The sequence below is a fragment of the Pygoscelis adeliae genome, unplaced genomic scaffold, assembly GCF_000699105.1.
Source record: "Pygoscelis adeliae isolate BGI_AS28 unplaced genomic scaffold, ASM69910v1 Scaffold25, whole genome shotgun sequence".
NCBI classification, from domain to species: Eukaryota; Metazoa; Chordata; class Aves; order Sphenisciformes; family Spheniscidae; genus Pygoscelis; species Pygoscelis adeliae.
Window position 1 is genome coordinate 3,990,756 of NW_008824808.1, and position 18,109 is coordinate 4,008,864.

The window sequence follows — 18,109 nt, forward strand, 5'->3', positions numbered from 1 at the left end:
AGCGCACATTGCTGGCTCATGTCCAGCTTTTCATCCACCAGTACCCCCAAGTCCTTCTCGGCAGGGCTGCTCTCAATCCCTTCGTCCCCCAGCCTGTATTGCTACTGGAGGTTGCCCCGACCCAGGTGCAGGACCTTGCACTTGGCCTTCTTAAACCTCATGAGGTTCACACAGGCCCACTTCTTGAACTTGTCCAGGTCCCTCTGGATGGCATCCCGTCCCTCTGGCATGTTGACCACACCACTCAGCTTGGTGTCACCTGCAAACTTGCTGAAGGGGCACTCGATCCCACTGTCTACATCATTGACGAAGATATTAAACAGTACTGGTCCCAATACAGACCCCTGTGGGACGCCACTCATCACCAATCTCCATCTTCACTGCTCTGCCTGTGCTTCTGCCTGATGCTGTAACATCATAGCTTTACAGAGCTGCAGACCCCTCCAAAGTCTGTGCACTTTAGCAAGTCAGTCCAAACTTGATTTTTATTCACACAGAGGAACTCAGATGAGCTTTATGAAGGGAAAAGTAAAGGCTGGATGAAATGTGATTAGAGTCTTTCTTCCTTTCCCTGCTCTATTCCTCTGCAAGCCATGGCACGGTGGTGGTTTGAAAAGGAAAGCGATGACTAAGGGTAGTAATTGATCTCAGACCATGGGTGCCCGGAGCTCCTCAGATAACTGAGATTTTGCTGCCACCGTGTGGTCACCCTGATTTCGTCCACGATTTTCTCTGCTTGGGAGGAACCATCGTGGAACACCAGGGACAAGGGTCCATCTTCTGAGACGGAGAAAAAAGGTCTTCATGCAAAACTGCTTACATGGATGTGCCCTCGGTCAAACCCTAATCTTAACCCTAAGGCTAACCGGTCAAGCCCAACTGAATTTGATGCACATTTGGAGAGCAGGAGTGGCTGCTCTGAGTAGGTAGAGGATCACCAGTTTTGCCCAGTTTCAGAAGATGCTCTTCTGTGGTTTCTGACAGCTCTGCGCTGGTCCCCCAGTGCCATCCATCGGAGATGGACAAACAATAGCGCTCAGGGCAAAAATAGCTACTTTGCAAAGAAGCAGCTTCAAGCAGGTCTCTTCCATTTCCTCCCATAGGACTGACAGTTGACGATGTTTTTAAATGTTTAATATCCTTCATAACTGAAATCACTGGAAATGTTTAAAATAGTGTCAGTAGGATCAGTTCTCCAGGCACCACATGGCACAGGGCACATGCTTTAGGTGGTCTGAAACTGTTCTGACACCTTGGTGTCACAGTCCTTTGGTCACCAGGTGTCACAGTCACAAACACCTCTTCGAGAGCATATACTAGCAGTGGAAATGCCTCTGGAGTTTATTATACTGAGCGTGGCCAGAAAAAACAAGCATACGCTCTTTAAGTAGGGGATTTTTAAGGTTTCCTCTGGAGACCTACTGGAGTTAAGTGGGAGAGATATTAAGCTTCCTTTCCAGAAATCATAAAGCACGCCTCTTCCTGAAGCTATCCTATAGCATCCCCCATGAGGCAGAGACTGATTCAGACCAGTGCAGGACTGGAATCCCTAACATTCCAGTACAGATCAGTGTGCTGGCAAATGAACCTGGCTGTCAGCCAGGGCTCACAAATATGGTGTGAACCACAACGCTTTCTTTTTTAGCTGTTTCAGAAGAGGCCAGTGTTATTCTACAGTGCCAACAGACCAGAAACAAATCATTCAGTACAGAAATGAGAACATCCCAGTGGCATCCCTTTGAGACCCCACCTGGAGTACTGTGTCCAGCTCTGGAGCCCTCAGCATAAGAAAGACACGGACCTGTTGGAGCGGGTCCCGAGAAGGGCCACAAACATGATCAGGAGGATGGAACACCTCTCCTGTGAAGACAGGCTGAGAGAGTTGGGGTTGTTCAGCCTAGAGCAGAGAAGGCTTCGGGGAGACCTTCTTGCAGCCTATCAGTACTTAAAGGGGGCTTATAAAAAAGATGGGAGCAAACTTTTTAGCAGGGCCTGTTGTGACAGGACAAGGGGGAATGGCTTTAAACTAAAGGGGGGTTAGATTTAGACGAGATAGAAGGAAGAAATTTTTTATGCTGAGGGTGGTTAAACACTGGCACAGGTTGCCCAGAGAGGTGGTGGATGCCCCATCCCTGGCAACATTCAAGGTCAGGTTGGACGGGGCTCTGAGCAACCTGATCTAGTTGAAGATGTCCCTGCCCACAGCAGGGGGTTTGGACTAGATGACCTTTAAAGGTCCCCTCCAGCCCAAACTACTCTATGATTCTATGATTCTATGATTCTATGATTCTATGATTCTATGATTCTATGACATGGTGACCAGGTATAAGTTCTTCCTAGGGACCTCGTAAAATTTTTGGATCTAAACAGTAAATACAGCTAAGGTCTCCAGTAAGCATGATTATTTCAGGCAAGGTGACCCATGGGAGTGAGATCTTTTTTTGTCAGTCCATTTCCAACAGATAGACACTCACATTCAAAACACAACCACTGCAACCAGCACCCTCATTGACAGTCTGGGAAGGAACAAAGACTAATTAATTGAATAAAGGCCAAATTATTTGTTCCCATTATAAGCATGACATTGAAGAGAATCCCAAATGCATCCAGTGGTAACTTCACGTAGCTTGTTGGATATTACAGTTGCCTTTGAGAGACCATGTTCTCTTTATTTTCAAGGGTTTGAGCAATTGTCATTCTGAACACTCTCTTCCACACACATTCAAGCTGCCTAATACAGAGCAAAGACGTCCTCTATTCTCATTCCACCTTATATTGCTGAATTACAAAGAGAATGCCTCTAAACCAGATGTAAATAGAAAAACTACTTCTCCTTGACTTTGTTGCAGTGGTAGACTCCCTGTACAATTTGCTAACAGTGTCAGGAATCTGCTTCTCTTGGTGCTTCTGGCTTTTAAGTCTTTTTTTTTAATTCATCTGAATACTTCAAGTAAAGGTCATTTCCTCTCTCTCTCTGTTATTGAAAGAAATCAGATCTGAGAGCTATTTCTATGAACTCCACCCCCACATACTCTGCTAAGAAAGGTATGCATTTGAGTAATTTGCCTACACTAGTATGGAAAAAGCACTGACAAAAACTGACTTGCAACCATGACAAAGCTTCTCATTCTCCTCCCTTTCCAAACAGGGGGACAGAGGCGATTCCCTCATGTTCTGATGGGTAACCCATGAAAACGGGTAACATCCCCCATTCAGCAGTTAAATTAAGGGTATGCTCAAAATTTAACAAAAAAATCAAAGGTTGACTTACGGAATGTAGATCAGTCTCAGTTTTACCGAAATTAAGAAACTTATTGCATATCTTTATAAACCAGTTTCAACTTACAGGTAATGAGCTTCTGTTCAGAAAAGCCAATGGGGCAGACAGTGAGATCTAATGGACTGCACACAAGCCAGAGAGCAAAACTTCCAGAATTTTATTTCCAGCTCTGACAGAGCCTTCAATCTCTTACTGCTTCCTAAACTTTATCTCTATACAATGGAGAGAATAATGTTAAGCTGGGATTGTGAGGAGAAAGCAATATGATTTTAATTCTTCATTTTGTACTAGAATACACCAAAAAAGCATGGAAATCCTCTTACAGCTGGCAAACTTGCTGCTTCCAGACATTATCTTGCTCAGACAAAGATGTGCTTCATATCTTTCAATGTACTTCCTATTTAGGTAATAAACCTAGACCAAATTTTCTGATTACCACTTGTTCATCTCCTTCTGTTTCTGGAGGTCCTTCCCTACTACAGGTCCTCTGGGCTCCATCTCTTGTACTCCACATCTATCCCTATGCCTGATACTGTGTGTCTTTTCCTAGCCCTCTCCTTGTCTTTGTCTGTGAGAGGCTTTAATGTGCCCTTTCCTTCCTCTTCTCTCTCATGCGAGGCAATGCTCCCATCTGCCCAAACTCGCTCTCACTTTCCTTTCCACGCCAGATGATCTGTGGGACCCATTTCTTTTGATTCCCTGTCCCACACCAACACAAGCTCGCGTGTGTGACTGCCATGCGCTCAGCTGAGTGAATGAGCAGGGACTTCACGGTTACGCAGTGTCCTCCCAGCCCCAGCACATCTATGGCCTTTTCTTTCCATCCAAGAGAGGAGTCATTCTGTCTGTTGATATTTCAATAGGCACAGCTGAGACGAGACCTATCATTGGGATGAGTTAATCAGTGTTAAGTGTCCAGGCATTTTTTAATGTGTAAACAAGGGCTAAAGGGCAGCACTGCGACAAGCCTGGCTCCAGAGGCTGTTTTCCGTGTAGTGCTGCCTGCTGTCAAATGAACCAGATAGGCACTATTTCTGTTTATGCACTCTGGGCTGGGTGCAGATCAAGATTTATTAGATCAGGACCAGCAAAGTACAACCTCAGCTGTATTGGTCTGGCCTCCTGCACACATGCAAGGACCTTAGGGTGGTCACCAAGCTTACAGAAGTTGGCTGGCCCCTGGTGGATGCCATTATGGAGGTGGTTGAAGCTGCTGGTTCTGTTACCCAAATGACATCCATTTTTCCCAAGAGCCAAGAGAATTTCCAGCATTGATTTAAGATGTTCCCTGAGCATTCCCAGGTAATTCAAGAAAGAATTCAAAAAGTTTCTCATTAAATACAGATAGATGATCCCAAGTTGCATGTAAGTCTCCCTAGGCCATAGACACCATTCCTGGAAAAAACAGTCCTCAGGAAAAGCCAGAGCTTATAATGGCTCCTTCGAAAAAAAAATTAAATAGCAGATAGAATTATTCTTTTCTGAAACTCTTTCAGAACCTATCATCTACAAGTATTCCATATCAAGCCCAATGTCAGCAACCCATCTGCTTTTTTTTCTTTCTCTATTCCCACAAACTCAAAACATTATGAGAACTATCTCCTAAATTAACTCCTAGGATAACTTTTATATCTTGTTTCAGCCCAGAGCACATTTGATGGCATTCTGAACTCCAGAAAACAGTCCGTTAGGCATGAAACAACAACTGATCACTGCCCATAGCAATAACATTTAACACCAAGATGCTGACAATGACAAAAAAAGGAAACTACAAAACAATATTGACTAACATATGGATGTCCAGCTATTTAACATCTGATCTGCTTTACAGCACTCTAGGAAAACTACAAGACCTACATTAAAAAAATATTCTTCTCTTTTTCAATTATAGTTCCTACTTTGCATTTCTTGTGCTCTTTATGAACATAGGCCTTTTTTCAATCTTTCTTATTACTATTTTATTTCACTTCACTCCTATTAACATATTTTGCCAGAAACCTTGGGCTGCAATAGCCTTATATACTATCAGTTTGGTATTCCTGTATATTAGCTGTCATACTAAAATTATTGTGCCTCCTGCACAGAGGTACTGACTATAAGCAATTGATACTGGCATATTTCTTTACAGTTCAATAACTCCAGGTAGAAAATTGGTTTTCTACCAAGTTAAAATTAATCATCATTGTTACAAAAGTTGGAGTGGTGTCTACTGCCCAAACAGAAAGTATTACACATTTTGCTTAGGTTATAAAACTGCCTTCATCCTAGTTTTTTCTGTCACTGATACTAGCTTTAGAAATCAAATGGGAGCTATCATCTTCTCAAAAAAATGGGAACTAAAGGTATATTCCTAAAATGTGATGTATACAGAATTATTTCTAATCTCAGATGCGCCAATCTATGCTGATTAAACTGAAGAGCCTATATGATCTTGATAGAAATATCCAGAAGGAAGGAATATTTTCACTATGGTTTTAGCTGTAGAAAATACTAATTCCAGCTTCAATTTCCTATTTTGTGAAAACCAGCTAGTGAGCTGGGGCCAACATTACTAGAGAATCCAAATCCTGAGGGTAGTTAGTCTCCCCACATAGTAAGAGGTAGGGAGATTTGATTGTGTCCAGATGATGAACAGAAGCCCTGGAAGACTTGTCCAAACTCACAAAGGTACTTAAGGGTCAAATGTCTTTTTGTTTCAGGTGAAATGTGATGTATATATCAAAAACAAAGGAAGATAAGAATACTCACAAGTGCATAATTAAGAACTTGAACATGAACCTCAGTAACTTGATTGAAGTCGCACAGGGAGCCTCTGACAGAAAAAGGATGTAGTCTAGGTCTTTCAAGTACCATGCAAGCACGTTAGTCCATTTTTAGCGCTACTGGAGAAGTTGAAGTGGTATATTTTCACAAGCCATTGAACAAAGACACTCCAGGAAAATCAGAGTGATTAGAACTTTTACATGCCCTTAAGAGCGCTAAATATTTCCATTCTGCAGTATTCTTCACTATTCCAGCTGCATTTGAAACACATAGGGTTTGGCTTCTCTTTGATATCTGCACTTTTATAAAGCAAGGTTATATACATTCCAAAGTTTGGGCTGTTTATTTATTTAAAATGCTGCACAGCTTCGTGATTCAAACTGAGAAAATATAGCCAAAGTGTTTTTTTTTCTTTTTCAGATAGTAAAATCTAGTGGTAATTAGGATTTTCTAAATTCTAAAATTCCTAGAAATTAGGAAAAGAGATAAGAGAGTGAAGGTGGAAAACAAAAGGGGGAGGAGAAAAACTTAGCAATACAGTATACATTCTTTTCATTCTCTGATACAGCAACATCTATTTTTCACTTCAGAATAAGACAAGCATATACTGCTGAAGGACTAAAACCTACAGTGTGGAAGAAAAAGGTCTTTGGAAACCTTTCCTCAGAAATTGTCAAAGGTAGAAATGCATATAGTACTCAAAAAATAGTAAAATGCCTCTTCTGCCAATTATATTCAAATTTGGCCATGGCTTGTTTCTAATAGAAGACCAGCACGAAGCTTCAAATATAAATATATTTAATTTTTTTTCTGACATCAACAATCAATATAAAGCTTTACCAAGTAAAAAAATCTGTGTTAAACAACACATAGCAAAATTAATCTTTTCGCAAACTTACACCAGTCATTTTTCATGCTACCTGAGAAGTCATTCACCTCTGATATACTGCCATGCTTTGCTTTCCAAAAATCCATTTCCTAGAACACTTCCAACCATGTTTTAAAATCAGTGGAGCTTCTCATACCTTTTATCACGAAGATTTTTCTCTTTATTTCAACAAACATACTCCACCCTCCAACTGTCCTTCAAGTCTGCTTTTAAATTCATTAAAATGGAAACAGTCTTGAAGACAGAAAAGGAAAGACAAATCAGGTCACAAAGAATTGGGAGCGAACCTCCTGGAGCCTTTTGTACCAACTAATCTCCCGTGCCACATCTGGTCCCAAAACTCAAAAGGCTGGTCCCACAAAGATGCCACCCAAACACTGACAGAGCCAAGGGGCTCGGCGTGGACGCCAGCACGGCTGTCCTACCCACGGCCCCGGTTGTCGGGCATGGTGGGAAGGGTGACGGGACAAGGCTGATCACCAGCCGCCCATGGTTTTGTAATACACACTTCTCTTCACCACAGGCTCACTCACGGCTTGAGAAATCATGAAATATGAGCCAAAGTACACTTAGAGCTTCCATGCTAGAGAAAGGCAAACTATCATCAGCTGATACGTGGGAAAACGTGCTGACTTGCGACTAAATACAGTCATTCCATTAGTTAGCTTTTTGTTCAAAAGGATGCTCTATATGCCTTGAAATAATTACAATTTAGTATACACTTACCCTTAATTTTTATTATCATGTTAGAAAAATATGAATCATATTTTTACTGAAAAGAAAACCTTTTGCTCAGGACTTCTTTCAAGCTTTAACTGGATGTTAATTTGAAATCATTTAGGAACTGGCAAGACATTATTTTATAAATTCTTTAATTAGTAAAAAATGTGCTGTATGTCTATGAAAAAAGCTTATGCACACCGAACTAAACTCACCCGAGTAAACTGCAATTGGGGAATATATTCTCACTACACTTGCAGAACAAGCTATAGAAGTCCAAAATGAAATGCGGTTATAATTTTAACAAACTGTTCCTAGAGACAGCTAGTAATTAACCCTGAGCAGTGGCTTGACTTTTGTAGGATTTCAGCAAACATATGCTGCTTCCATTTTTTTATAACACAACTTTTTATTAGGTTCCTTTAAATAAATGAGTTCATGTACGTTGTCATAATTCCAATTTTTGTTTCAAATGTATTTATTTCTAAAAAGATTAGTTTAAGTAAAAATGTTTGATTCAAATCAAAATAATATTTTAAATAATCTATTTTTACCTGGCTTCCACCTCACCAATGAGCAAATAGCTGGGACTGAGAGATTTCTCAAACGACATTCACATTCTTAGTCTCAATGCACATTTCAACAAGGAAACCTGACGTGATTATCAGTAGCAGCCAGGAATCACAGTCTGCAGTTTTTTGTTGAGGGGATGTGTATATTCAGACAGATGTTTCTTTTAACATCAGTTGAATTGCTAAAAAGCAATTCACCGTTTCAATGCTTTTGATACCGTCTCCCGTAACATCCTTACTGACAAACTGATAAAGTATGGACTAGATAAGTAGATAGTGTAGTGGACTGAAAACTGGCTGAACTGCTGGGCTTAAAGGATTGTACTCAGTGGCGTGAAGTCCAGCTGGATGCCAGACACTAGTGGAGTACCCCAGAGATGTATTCTGGGACCAGTACTGTTTAACATCTTCATTAATGACCTACATGATGGGATAAAGTCTTCAGCAAGTTGGATGATGATACAAAACTGGGAGGAGTGGTTGATACACCAGGTGGGTGTGCTGCCATCCAGAGGGACCTGGACAGGCTGGAGAAATGGGCTGACAGCTACCTCATGGAGTTCAACAAAGGGAAATGCCAAGTCCTGCTCCTGAGGAGGCTTAACTGCATGCACTATTCCCCCTCAGGCTAACCAGCTGGAAAGCAGCTTGGCAGAAAAAGACCTGGTGGTCCTGATGGACCAGCTGCCCTTGCAGCAAAGAAGGCCAAAGGCATCCTGGGCTGCATTAGGAAGAGCAGCAGCAGCAGGTCGTGGGAGGTGATCCTTCCCCTCTACTCAGCACTGGTGAGACACATCTGCAGTGCTGGGCTCAGCCCTGGGCTCCCCAGTACGTGAGAAACATGGACATACTGGAGCAAGTCCAGCGAAGGGTCACAAAGACGATGAAGGAGCTGGAGCATCTGACATACAAGGAGAGGCTGAGAGAGCTGGGACTGTTCAGCCTGGAGAAGAGAAAACTCCGGGGGGTCTTATCAAGGTGTATAAATACCTGATGGAGGGAATGAAGAAGAGGGAGCCAGACGATTCTTCTCAGTAGTGTCCAGTGAAAGGATAAGAGGCAATGGGCACAAATTTAAATACAGGAAATTCCATTTAAATGTAAGAAACTTCTTACAGTGAGGGTGACCAAGCACTGGCACAGGTTGCCCAGAGAGGTTGTGGAGGCTCCATCCTTGGAGATACTCAAAACCCAGCTGGACATGGCCCTGAGCAACCTGCTCTAGCTGGCCCTGCTTTGAGCAGGGGGGCTGGACCAGGCAATCTCCAGAGGTGCCTTCCAGCCTCGGCCACTCTCTGATCCTGCCTGGAGCATTTGGCTCTCACAAGGGTGTTGCACCACTTCAGAAGGAAGCTTCAAAATAAACACTCTACCGGCATTTCCAGGCTTTGCTTATCAGACTGTAAGTAATTCCAAGCTTATGAGTCTAAATATTAAGCCTTTTTAATCCAAACTCTGGACCATTACATCTCTTGACTATTAAGATGAAGGGAGCATTTTAAGGGAAAGCATTCTGTTTTAACATGTTGGTCAATTTGCCCACTTAATAGTTTAGCAATAGTGAGAGATCTATTTTCCTTTTATGTTTGCAGCTACCATAATAAAGCAGTAACTAGCAGTAAGTTGTCCCTGACCAGCTCAGTGGGGTATGTGATAAAAAGAGATGACTCCAAACAAGTACATAAAAATGAAACCTATACAAACAAAATTCAGATAGACAGGGGTTAAACTTTCTCCATTCATTTTTTTAAAAATCTTAATTCCCTACAGGGCACACTATTCACTACTCTATCCAGGCCTGTTAAAATTATCCATAACCAAAACACCTAAAATAACTATTGTCACATGGTTTAAAGGTTACCTGCAGCAGATGATGAAATTGCAACGAGCTGAAGTGAGGAGAAAGATCTTTTAATCATTTCAGTTTCTGTTTTATTTTATAATCTGTCTTTTCATGGTTGGTACACAAGAGGCTGCATCCAGCACTCCTGGGGCCACGATGTCTGCTACCAGAGGGAAAGGGAAGCATATCTTTGTGTGTCACAGTATAATTACAGGTCTGCAGCTATGTAACGAGACTGGGTGAGTTTAGTTAGACTGTACGTCAGGTCCACAATAATGCAGCACTATCTAGTCTTCCCATATTCCACCCTGGATTACAACTCCCTGAAAAAACATTATCTCCAGAAGAAAGTCGCTGGATGGTTCCCTCCAAATTCACAATCCTGCTGCTAGCTCTCTCCTGAAGGCTGGATTCTTTAAAGCAATTCCTTTTTGCATATAATTTGCAGAGAGTAATGTTGAATTTTATATTCTGCCTTTTATATTGCATGCAATCCAGATCCTCGTTCATTGTTCTGCTACTACTAATTATCACAAGCTAAGAGGTTTGTAGGTAGTTTTTCCGACAGCAAATTCTCATACTCTCTCTAGTTTGTATGCTTTTACATTTTCCCTTTGGTAATATATTATTTTACTTTCAGGCTTATTATTCATTAATCTATTTTGGACTGCATTGTTCTGTATGAGCTCAGCTTCTGGAAGAGCCTTAATTGTTCTCCGACGGCATTTTTCTCATCATTCTCTTTAACTTTCTATTTAGCAAAGACAGCAAATGCAAAAATTATGCTGCTCCATATCACCATTCAGACCATTTGTATAAATAATGAGGTTTTAGGGTACTGCTAAGCCTCATGATAGCCCATTAGTAATCCCTTTCCAGAATGAAATTTACTTATAGTATAGCTACTTTATATGTCCTTTATTTTAAATCCATTGAATTACTTTCCCTCCACTTACACGGGTCAAAGGCTAAGGCTGACATTTTCAAAAAGAAAACTGGTGAAAAGAGTTTTAATAAACTAACCCACCAATAGGGATGTCTGACTTCACTCACATCTGTGCTATCGATCGAGGCACTACTTGCTTAAGATGCTGACTGGTACCAGAAGGAACAGCCAAAGTCCTTTACTTGTTCTTTGCAAGAGACAACCTAAACCACCATCAATATGTCAGCTTTCAGTATAATTTCATCTTCCTGTTCTCTTTCTTCCCCTTTCTCATCCTCAACACAAGACCCAGATTTATTTCTTGCATATGCTTTTTTTTTTTTTTTTTGCTAAAAGATTCCTTGTTTTTCCAAGTTTCGCTAGTTCTATTTTTTCCATTTTGGCAGAACAACCAGGGGTTTCAAGAGTCTTTTTCCTTTCTGTGTAACTACTTTTTAAATCCTCAATACCATACTTGAGTATCTACCTTGCTATTCTTGTCCAAAATTTCAGAACAAAACAGGTTATCGCCTACTAATTCTATCCCTGTGCCACATGGAAAACGTATAGGCCATGCTGTATGCATCCTTCACTGTTATTGCTCCACACCACGGCTAATGAGGTAACACAACATATGAAAACGAATAAAGCTGAAAAGAAAATGAACCACTGTCAGAAATCTTATGAACTCCTATATTACTGTCTCCTGAATGTCATCTGTGTAGAAGAATGTGCATAAGTCTATGATATTTGAAACAACTTACAATGAGGAAAAAGGCAGACTTATAAATGGAATGGGTAACAAAGGGGAGCTCAGTCATAAACCTTGTATCACCATGCAGTAAGTCATGAAGTCACGACTGTGGAGTCCTAACTTGTTAGCCCGCCTCCCTTTTGCATAAATGTTTCCGAGCAACTTCTGTATCACATGCATATGAAAAATTTATTCTAGTGAAGTAAAAACACAGAATGATCAATGTCTCCTCTTCTAGTCAAGAACAAAAACTTCTCTACCACACAAAAAGAATAGGTCTCTTGTTTATTTTTATTAAAATGAGTAAAAGAAGTTCCCTCTTCCTAAAAGAGTAACTGATGTAAATGTTAGGGCGAATAAAGTTCTTACATACCAAATGAGCAATTCTCAAAGCTGAGAAAAGATCACAGTACACACCAAGGGTGGCAGTACACAAAACCATTGTCAGCGCCATTTTTCACAACATGCACAGCACAGGTTAAACACTTGCAAAGCACAAAGTTGCGTTAGTACCGCCAAAGCCAAATGAATTTGTGAGTGCTATACGCCGTTTTTCAGTTTTCCACTCCTGAGCTGTTAATGGAACATAATTGAGATCAAACTCTGCCTCTATTTTCTGTAAGTTTAGAGTAGGTGGCAAAATTCCATGGTAACAGGACAGTGCAGTAAAAGCTGCTTCAATAGCTCCTGCAGCCCCCAAGAGATGTCCCGTTGCTCCTTTTGTTGAGGAAACTGCAATATTACGTGAGTGATCTTTAAAAAGCCTCTTGATTGCTTGATTCTCAGCAGCATCTCCTAGAGGTGTAGAAGTTGCATGTGCGTTGACATATGTTATGTCTTCAGGTTGGATCCCAGAATCTTTTATTGCTGCAGCCATACACCTAAGGAAAAAAAGATGACAGAATGCTGAATTTCCCATTATATTTGTCACTAACACACATGTGCAAACTGAAAGCAAAAGTATAGGACGTTTTAAAATGTTTATCAGTGTGAAAATCTGCATGACATACTTTACCAGAGATGTATATGACAAGAGATGGATTCAACTAACTAAACACACTAGCATCTACATTTAGCCGCCTGAGAAAGGCAGTAGCGGTGAGGCCCACTGTAAAATCAGACTTGCTGCTAAAAATTCCACATGGGGAAAAATACAAAGAGAAATAAAGAAGATATAACAAACAATCTCTACAGACTACATCAATATATCAAAGACCCTTTTCAATGCAAAATTTGAAAACATGTGAGAGAGAAATAACTACCTGAAATTATTACAAAAATTTAGGTTCCCTCCACTGAAGTTTCTCTAGTGTAGTGATGCATTAATGTAACATATTCAGTACAACAGTCCAAGAAATCCCCCTCCCATTGTAAGTGAAAAGAAGATTCCCTAGTTTTTACATTTTATTTGCCCTCATATTTACAGTATTAGGGAATTAGGGAAAAAATTGCTCTAGCGAACAAAAATATTGGGAAATGAAAGAAAAATTCTGCAGTCATCCTCCTCGTGAGCTTCTTTTGCATACTTTCCAGAGGCTAGGTGATGTCAAGGAGATAGCACAAATTCCTACATATAAAATGAAATTTACTAAAAGTCACACTCTTCTACCCTGACAGGGTATGTTCCATTCCGACTCCTGATGACCTGTGGACTGTGACTGCCTCTATAAAACACGCTTTTTTATGAAAACCACAGAAGGATCGATACAGCTCCATACTGTCATTTTCTCAGAGATTTCCCACAGAAAGAAGGAGATGAATCACACATCTCTCTTTGCACACACAGCTTAACAAAGTATCTCTGAGCAAAAGACCACTGACTCTTTTGAAATTTATGAAAATAAGTAAATAAAAGGAAGCTCAAAAAAAGATAGCACAGGCTGTTGGACAAATTTAAATGTCTCCAGTACAGCCTTCTACCCTCAGAAGCATCCAGCTTAGCTTAGGTTGGGGGCCACTGATGCTCACTGTCACTAGTCAGTGAGCCAACATTCAGGCAAAAAAGATTACTGATCAACCATGAGGGAAACAGATACATTAATTTAGTTAAATATGTCAGCTGCAAGGAACATATTTACATAAGGAGGTAACAGATTAATTGTGTAGAACACACTTCATATCCACACTTCTGAGTCTGGCTTTGCCTCTCCTTTCCTGCAGGTTTATTCCAACATATATATTAGTCTCCAACTGAAGTAGTTATTAGAAGATGACAAAAAATATATTCCTCCGAAATTTTTTGACGTGGCAAATAAAATTCCTACAGAAAAGTAAGAGAAACAAATACATTTCAGATTTAATCCATACACCACTGCAGTAATGAAATATTGGTTTGAAGACTGTATTAAAATGTATTATCTCATCTCAAGGGTGGAAAGGCTCAACATTTTGGAGATACCAAGATTAACTTTCAACTACTTCCCACTGTGAATTTAATTTATATGCTACTGCAATCATAAAATAGACAAAAATTCTGTTACAATACATTGCCATATCATCTCAAGGGTAAACAAGTCTGAAAATCTGAGATAAGACACTCCTGATTACTCAACTCACACCTAAGTCTGCAGAACAATTAAATATGAATCAAATAGCACAGAGGGAAACCTGGTATGTTACACTTCTTGAAAAATCTGTTAACCCAACAAAGATGGAAACACAGCTTTACAATACCATCCAGAAGTTTGATCTATTTGTGCAGTGATATACTGAATTTTGTTATTAAATATTCACATACATTCAGAATAATGCAAACTAAATCTTTACTAAAGATTCCAGTGTCAGCAATATTATTCAGCCTACACAAAGCTCACAAACTTACACATGTAATTTAACTGACAATTTAATTAGGTCAATGATAAAGATTAGATTAATATCATTTACTTGTGAATTGTTTTTGATGAGATTAACAATGATGAAGCTTTACCATCTCACTAAACAGTACTAAAGTGTATTTCTGCTATGCCCCTCCACCAACACTCTTAGCTGCATCAGAATGAAGTATTTAAACATGATTGTAGCACCGGCATATGATCTAAATACTTTCCCTATAAAGAGCTGAAGTCTTTTCTAAATAAAAATAGCCACAATTAATGCTAATTACATGTACGGTAATTATTCTAACAAACTAGATCCTCCAAGTGCTCTACACCTTTCATCACTTGGGATTTCTTTAGGAACGCTATTCCCCTTTCAGACCACAACAAATTATATGACCTGCTTTTGCAGCGGGGTCTCTCTTCTCTACGGACAAAGGGTGAAGGAGAACCTGAAAAGGTTCTACCGTACCACAAAAATCTTAAAAAAGAGGTTTCCATTGAGACTTATTTGTGTGAACAGCTGTCGGCACCAAATGCAAAATATTTTCACATAAATAAAGTTTCTGTTAAGTCTATGCCAGCAAGGACTGGCCTTCACCTTGTTACTAAAAAAAGAAAATTGGGGCAAAACCTTACCAGAAGCTCTTTTATTTTTCATATTAAAGTTTTCAGGCTTTTGGAATATTAATTCAAGATTGAACAGCATTTCTCTAGGAAAAGCATACAATAACAGAAACAAATGTACCCACTATAATGAACATACGAAGTAGCCATCGTAATCAACATAGAATTCTTACCTGAATGCACCATCTCCCTCTGGATTAGGTGCCGTTATGTGGCAAGCATCACCAGACAGTCCATAACCTAAAACTTCTGCATAGATCCTAGCACCTCTTTGTACAGCATGTCCATACTCTTCCAAGACCAGCACAGCAGCACCCTCTCCCATTACAAACCCTTCTCTCTGCGAATCAAACGGTCGACACGCCATTTTAGGGCTTGAGTTAAAACTCGTGCTGAGGGCCCGAGCTCTTGCAAATCCAGCCAAGGACAAAGGACTAATGCAAGCCTCAGTCCCTCCAGCCAACATGACATCAGCATCACCAGCGGCAATAAATCTAAAGGAGTCTCCAATAGCATGTGCGCCTGTGGTACAAGCAGTTGACACAGCATGATTCGGCCCTTTCAGTTGGTATTTAATGCTGATGTGGCCTGCTGCCATATTGACTAAAATCTTCGGGACAAAGAACGGGCTGACCTTGTTATAACCCTTTGTTTTAAATAAAGCGGCTGTATTAGAAATCTCTTCCAGCGGAACCATTCCCATCCCAATTGCCACACCGGCACTTAAGTGATCCTGTTCAGACTGGGGAGACCAGGCGGAGTCCTTCATTGCTAGCTCTGCTGCACCGATGGCCATCACAGTGGCGGAACTCATGGATTTGATCTCTGACTTTGACACAAAGCTTTCTTCACTGAACTGACCCTCCTCGTTTCCCCTTGGCACGCAAGCAGCCACTTTACATGGGATGCCTGCATATTCTTCCCCGTCTAGCGATGCAATCCCACTGTCTCCTTGGAGAAGGCGTTTCCACACTAAGTGAGTCCCCACACCGAGAGGGGACACTAAGCCAATACCTGTAACAACTACTTTCCTTCGACATGCAGGCAGTGACTTGCTGAAAGCTCTCCTGTGGTTTCGTAAACGCAGATTTAAATTCAGACTCCGGAGATGAAGATTTGCAATCTTTAATAGATCCCGCGAGCACTGCGAGAACATGGCGGAAATCAATCACTTCAAGCTCATTCCTGTAACTGGGGGGGAAAAAAAGACACAAACACAACAATAAAGCAGCCAATGTGGAAAACATTCCCAGTATGCTACATTAATAACCTGCCTTTTACATGAAAGCCCATTTTCAACCCTGCAGAAAGGGATGTAGTTTCTGTGTCTGTAATGAGGAATAGTATCTGTTATGGCAGACAGGGCATAGAAACACATTCACTTTGTGAATGCCTCTAGTGGGCTCTTCTAGCTTAAGCTGCTAGTGAGTATGACTTTGCACCACTGTGGACAGCGAGGCACCCTCTGATTTTGCTGCAAAACTCCCCCCGGGGCTTTAACCACCAGCTGGCTGGAGATATCAACAATGAGCATTAACAGCTTCATTCTTCTAAGGGAGAAAGTGTGTGTTCAACCGAAAGTGTATGTCCTACCATTATCATGTTAAGTCATGTTGTCACGTCAACCTTTACGTCAGGCAGAATGGTCCAGAAAACTCAGAACAGAAGGAGTCAAGAAACTATTGCTGGTTCTGTCACCAAGGCGATTACATACCTTGGACAAGACTCCTCATCTTTCTACCTCCACCTACCCCTTATCAGCCTTGGGGTATTTAGACTGTCAGGGGACAGTACCTCAAGTGCGTTTGAGCAAGATGTACCACAACGGCATCTTCAAAGACTTGTAAAATAAACAAAAAGCATCTCAGATTGCAGTCATTTCACACTTATGGGTAGAACATCACTTATTGTGATGTTTAATTTTGTAATCTAATAGAAAAAACCATAAATCTTCTGACAGAAAACCCTTTTCCCAATAAAGTGCCATAGCACTTACACCACATCCCGAGATCTGGCTACAAACCGTTCAATTGTTGGCCAGAAGCCATGAAACACACAGCCAGGTCCCTTGAAGGTAGCACCGCCAGACCCCACGTATAGCGAGTCAAGTGCCGGCAGAAGGCCGCTGCTGAGCACAAGTACTTCAGGCGGGAGGAGAGGACCGTGCCAAGCAGTAACGCTACAGCGCTGCGCCGCAGCCCCTCTCTCGCAGCTTGCCTCGGCCACCGCCAGGTCGGGAGCGGGTCTGATCGCACGCCTCCGGCACGCTGGAGCAGGGCAGAGGCTGCAGCACAGCTCTGCCAACGCCTACGATACAGGCTTCAACAGGTCGGCTGCTTTTCGCCTCACGAAAAGGGCACCGTGGCATCGCCAGGCCTTTGGTAAAATGTAGGGAGCTGTACGGGGACCATGCGCGGCCGGAGGGCTAACGCACTCTTGCTAAAACACACAGACCTCCTCTTGCCTGTGGCAGCACAAGCACGCAGCAGCAGCATTATTAAAAAAGCTAAAAATAGCGCTTATTAATGCACCCTTCTTTTAATGGAGCCTGCTTTAAATCCTGACCCAAATCAGTCGTTTTAATTGTTTTGAGCCACTTAGCCTGCATTTTGTAAAAGGAGTGGAGAGTTAAATGCAGCGCGTGCCTAACATCACATACAGCTTCCAGTCGAACGCCGTTAACCGGGTTAAGATAATGAGGAGGCCTAGTCTGAGCCAAGAAACGCTACGTCACCCACCGCACGCGCTGAAGAGAAAAACAAACGGGGGGGTAATTTCTCCCCGAGAACAAGAGCTTCTTGGGCGTCACCCGGCGTTTAAAGAGCATTAGCTACTTTTAATGTTTAGACCAGGAGTTAAAACCTCAGCGAAGAGCCCTGACGCCACCGGACTCCCCCGCGCCGCCGCGAGTTCCGGCCGC

General features: G+C 41.5%; 1 protein-coding gene across 2 annotated transcripts; it reads right to left on the bottom strand.

The window, feature by feature from the left end:
* Positions 1-12,006: 12,006 nt before the first annotated feature.
* On the bottom strand, positions 12,007-18,098 carry OXSM (3-oxoacyl-ACP synthase, mitochondrial). Of its 2 annotated transcripts, none has more exons than XM_009324183.1 (3): positions 17,928-18,098; positions 15,363-16,380; positions 12,007-12,627 (listed from the first exon to the last, which is right to left on the bottom strand). In XM_009324183.1, exons 2-3 carry the CDS (start codon positions 16,343-16,345, stop codon positions 12,225-12,227), a joined length of 1,386 nt encoding a protein of 461 aa, XP_009322458.1. In that variant the 5' UTR covers positions 16,346-16,380; positions 17,928-18,098; the 3' UTR covers positions 12,007-12,224. The 2 variants fall into 2 exon arrangements, with proteins under 2 accessions (XP_009322458.1, XP_009322457.1); XM_009324182.1 differs by having other exon boundaries at positions 17,924-18,098.
* Positions 18,099-18,109: the final 11 nt, after the last annotated feature.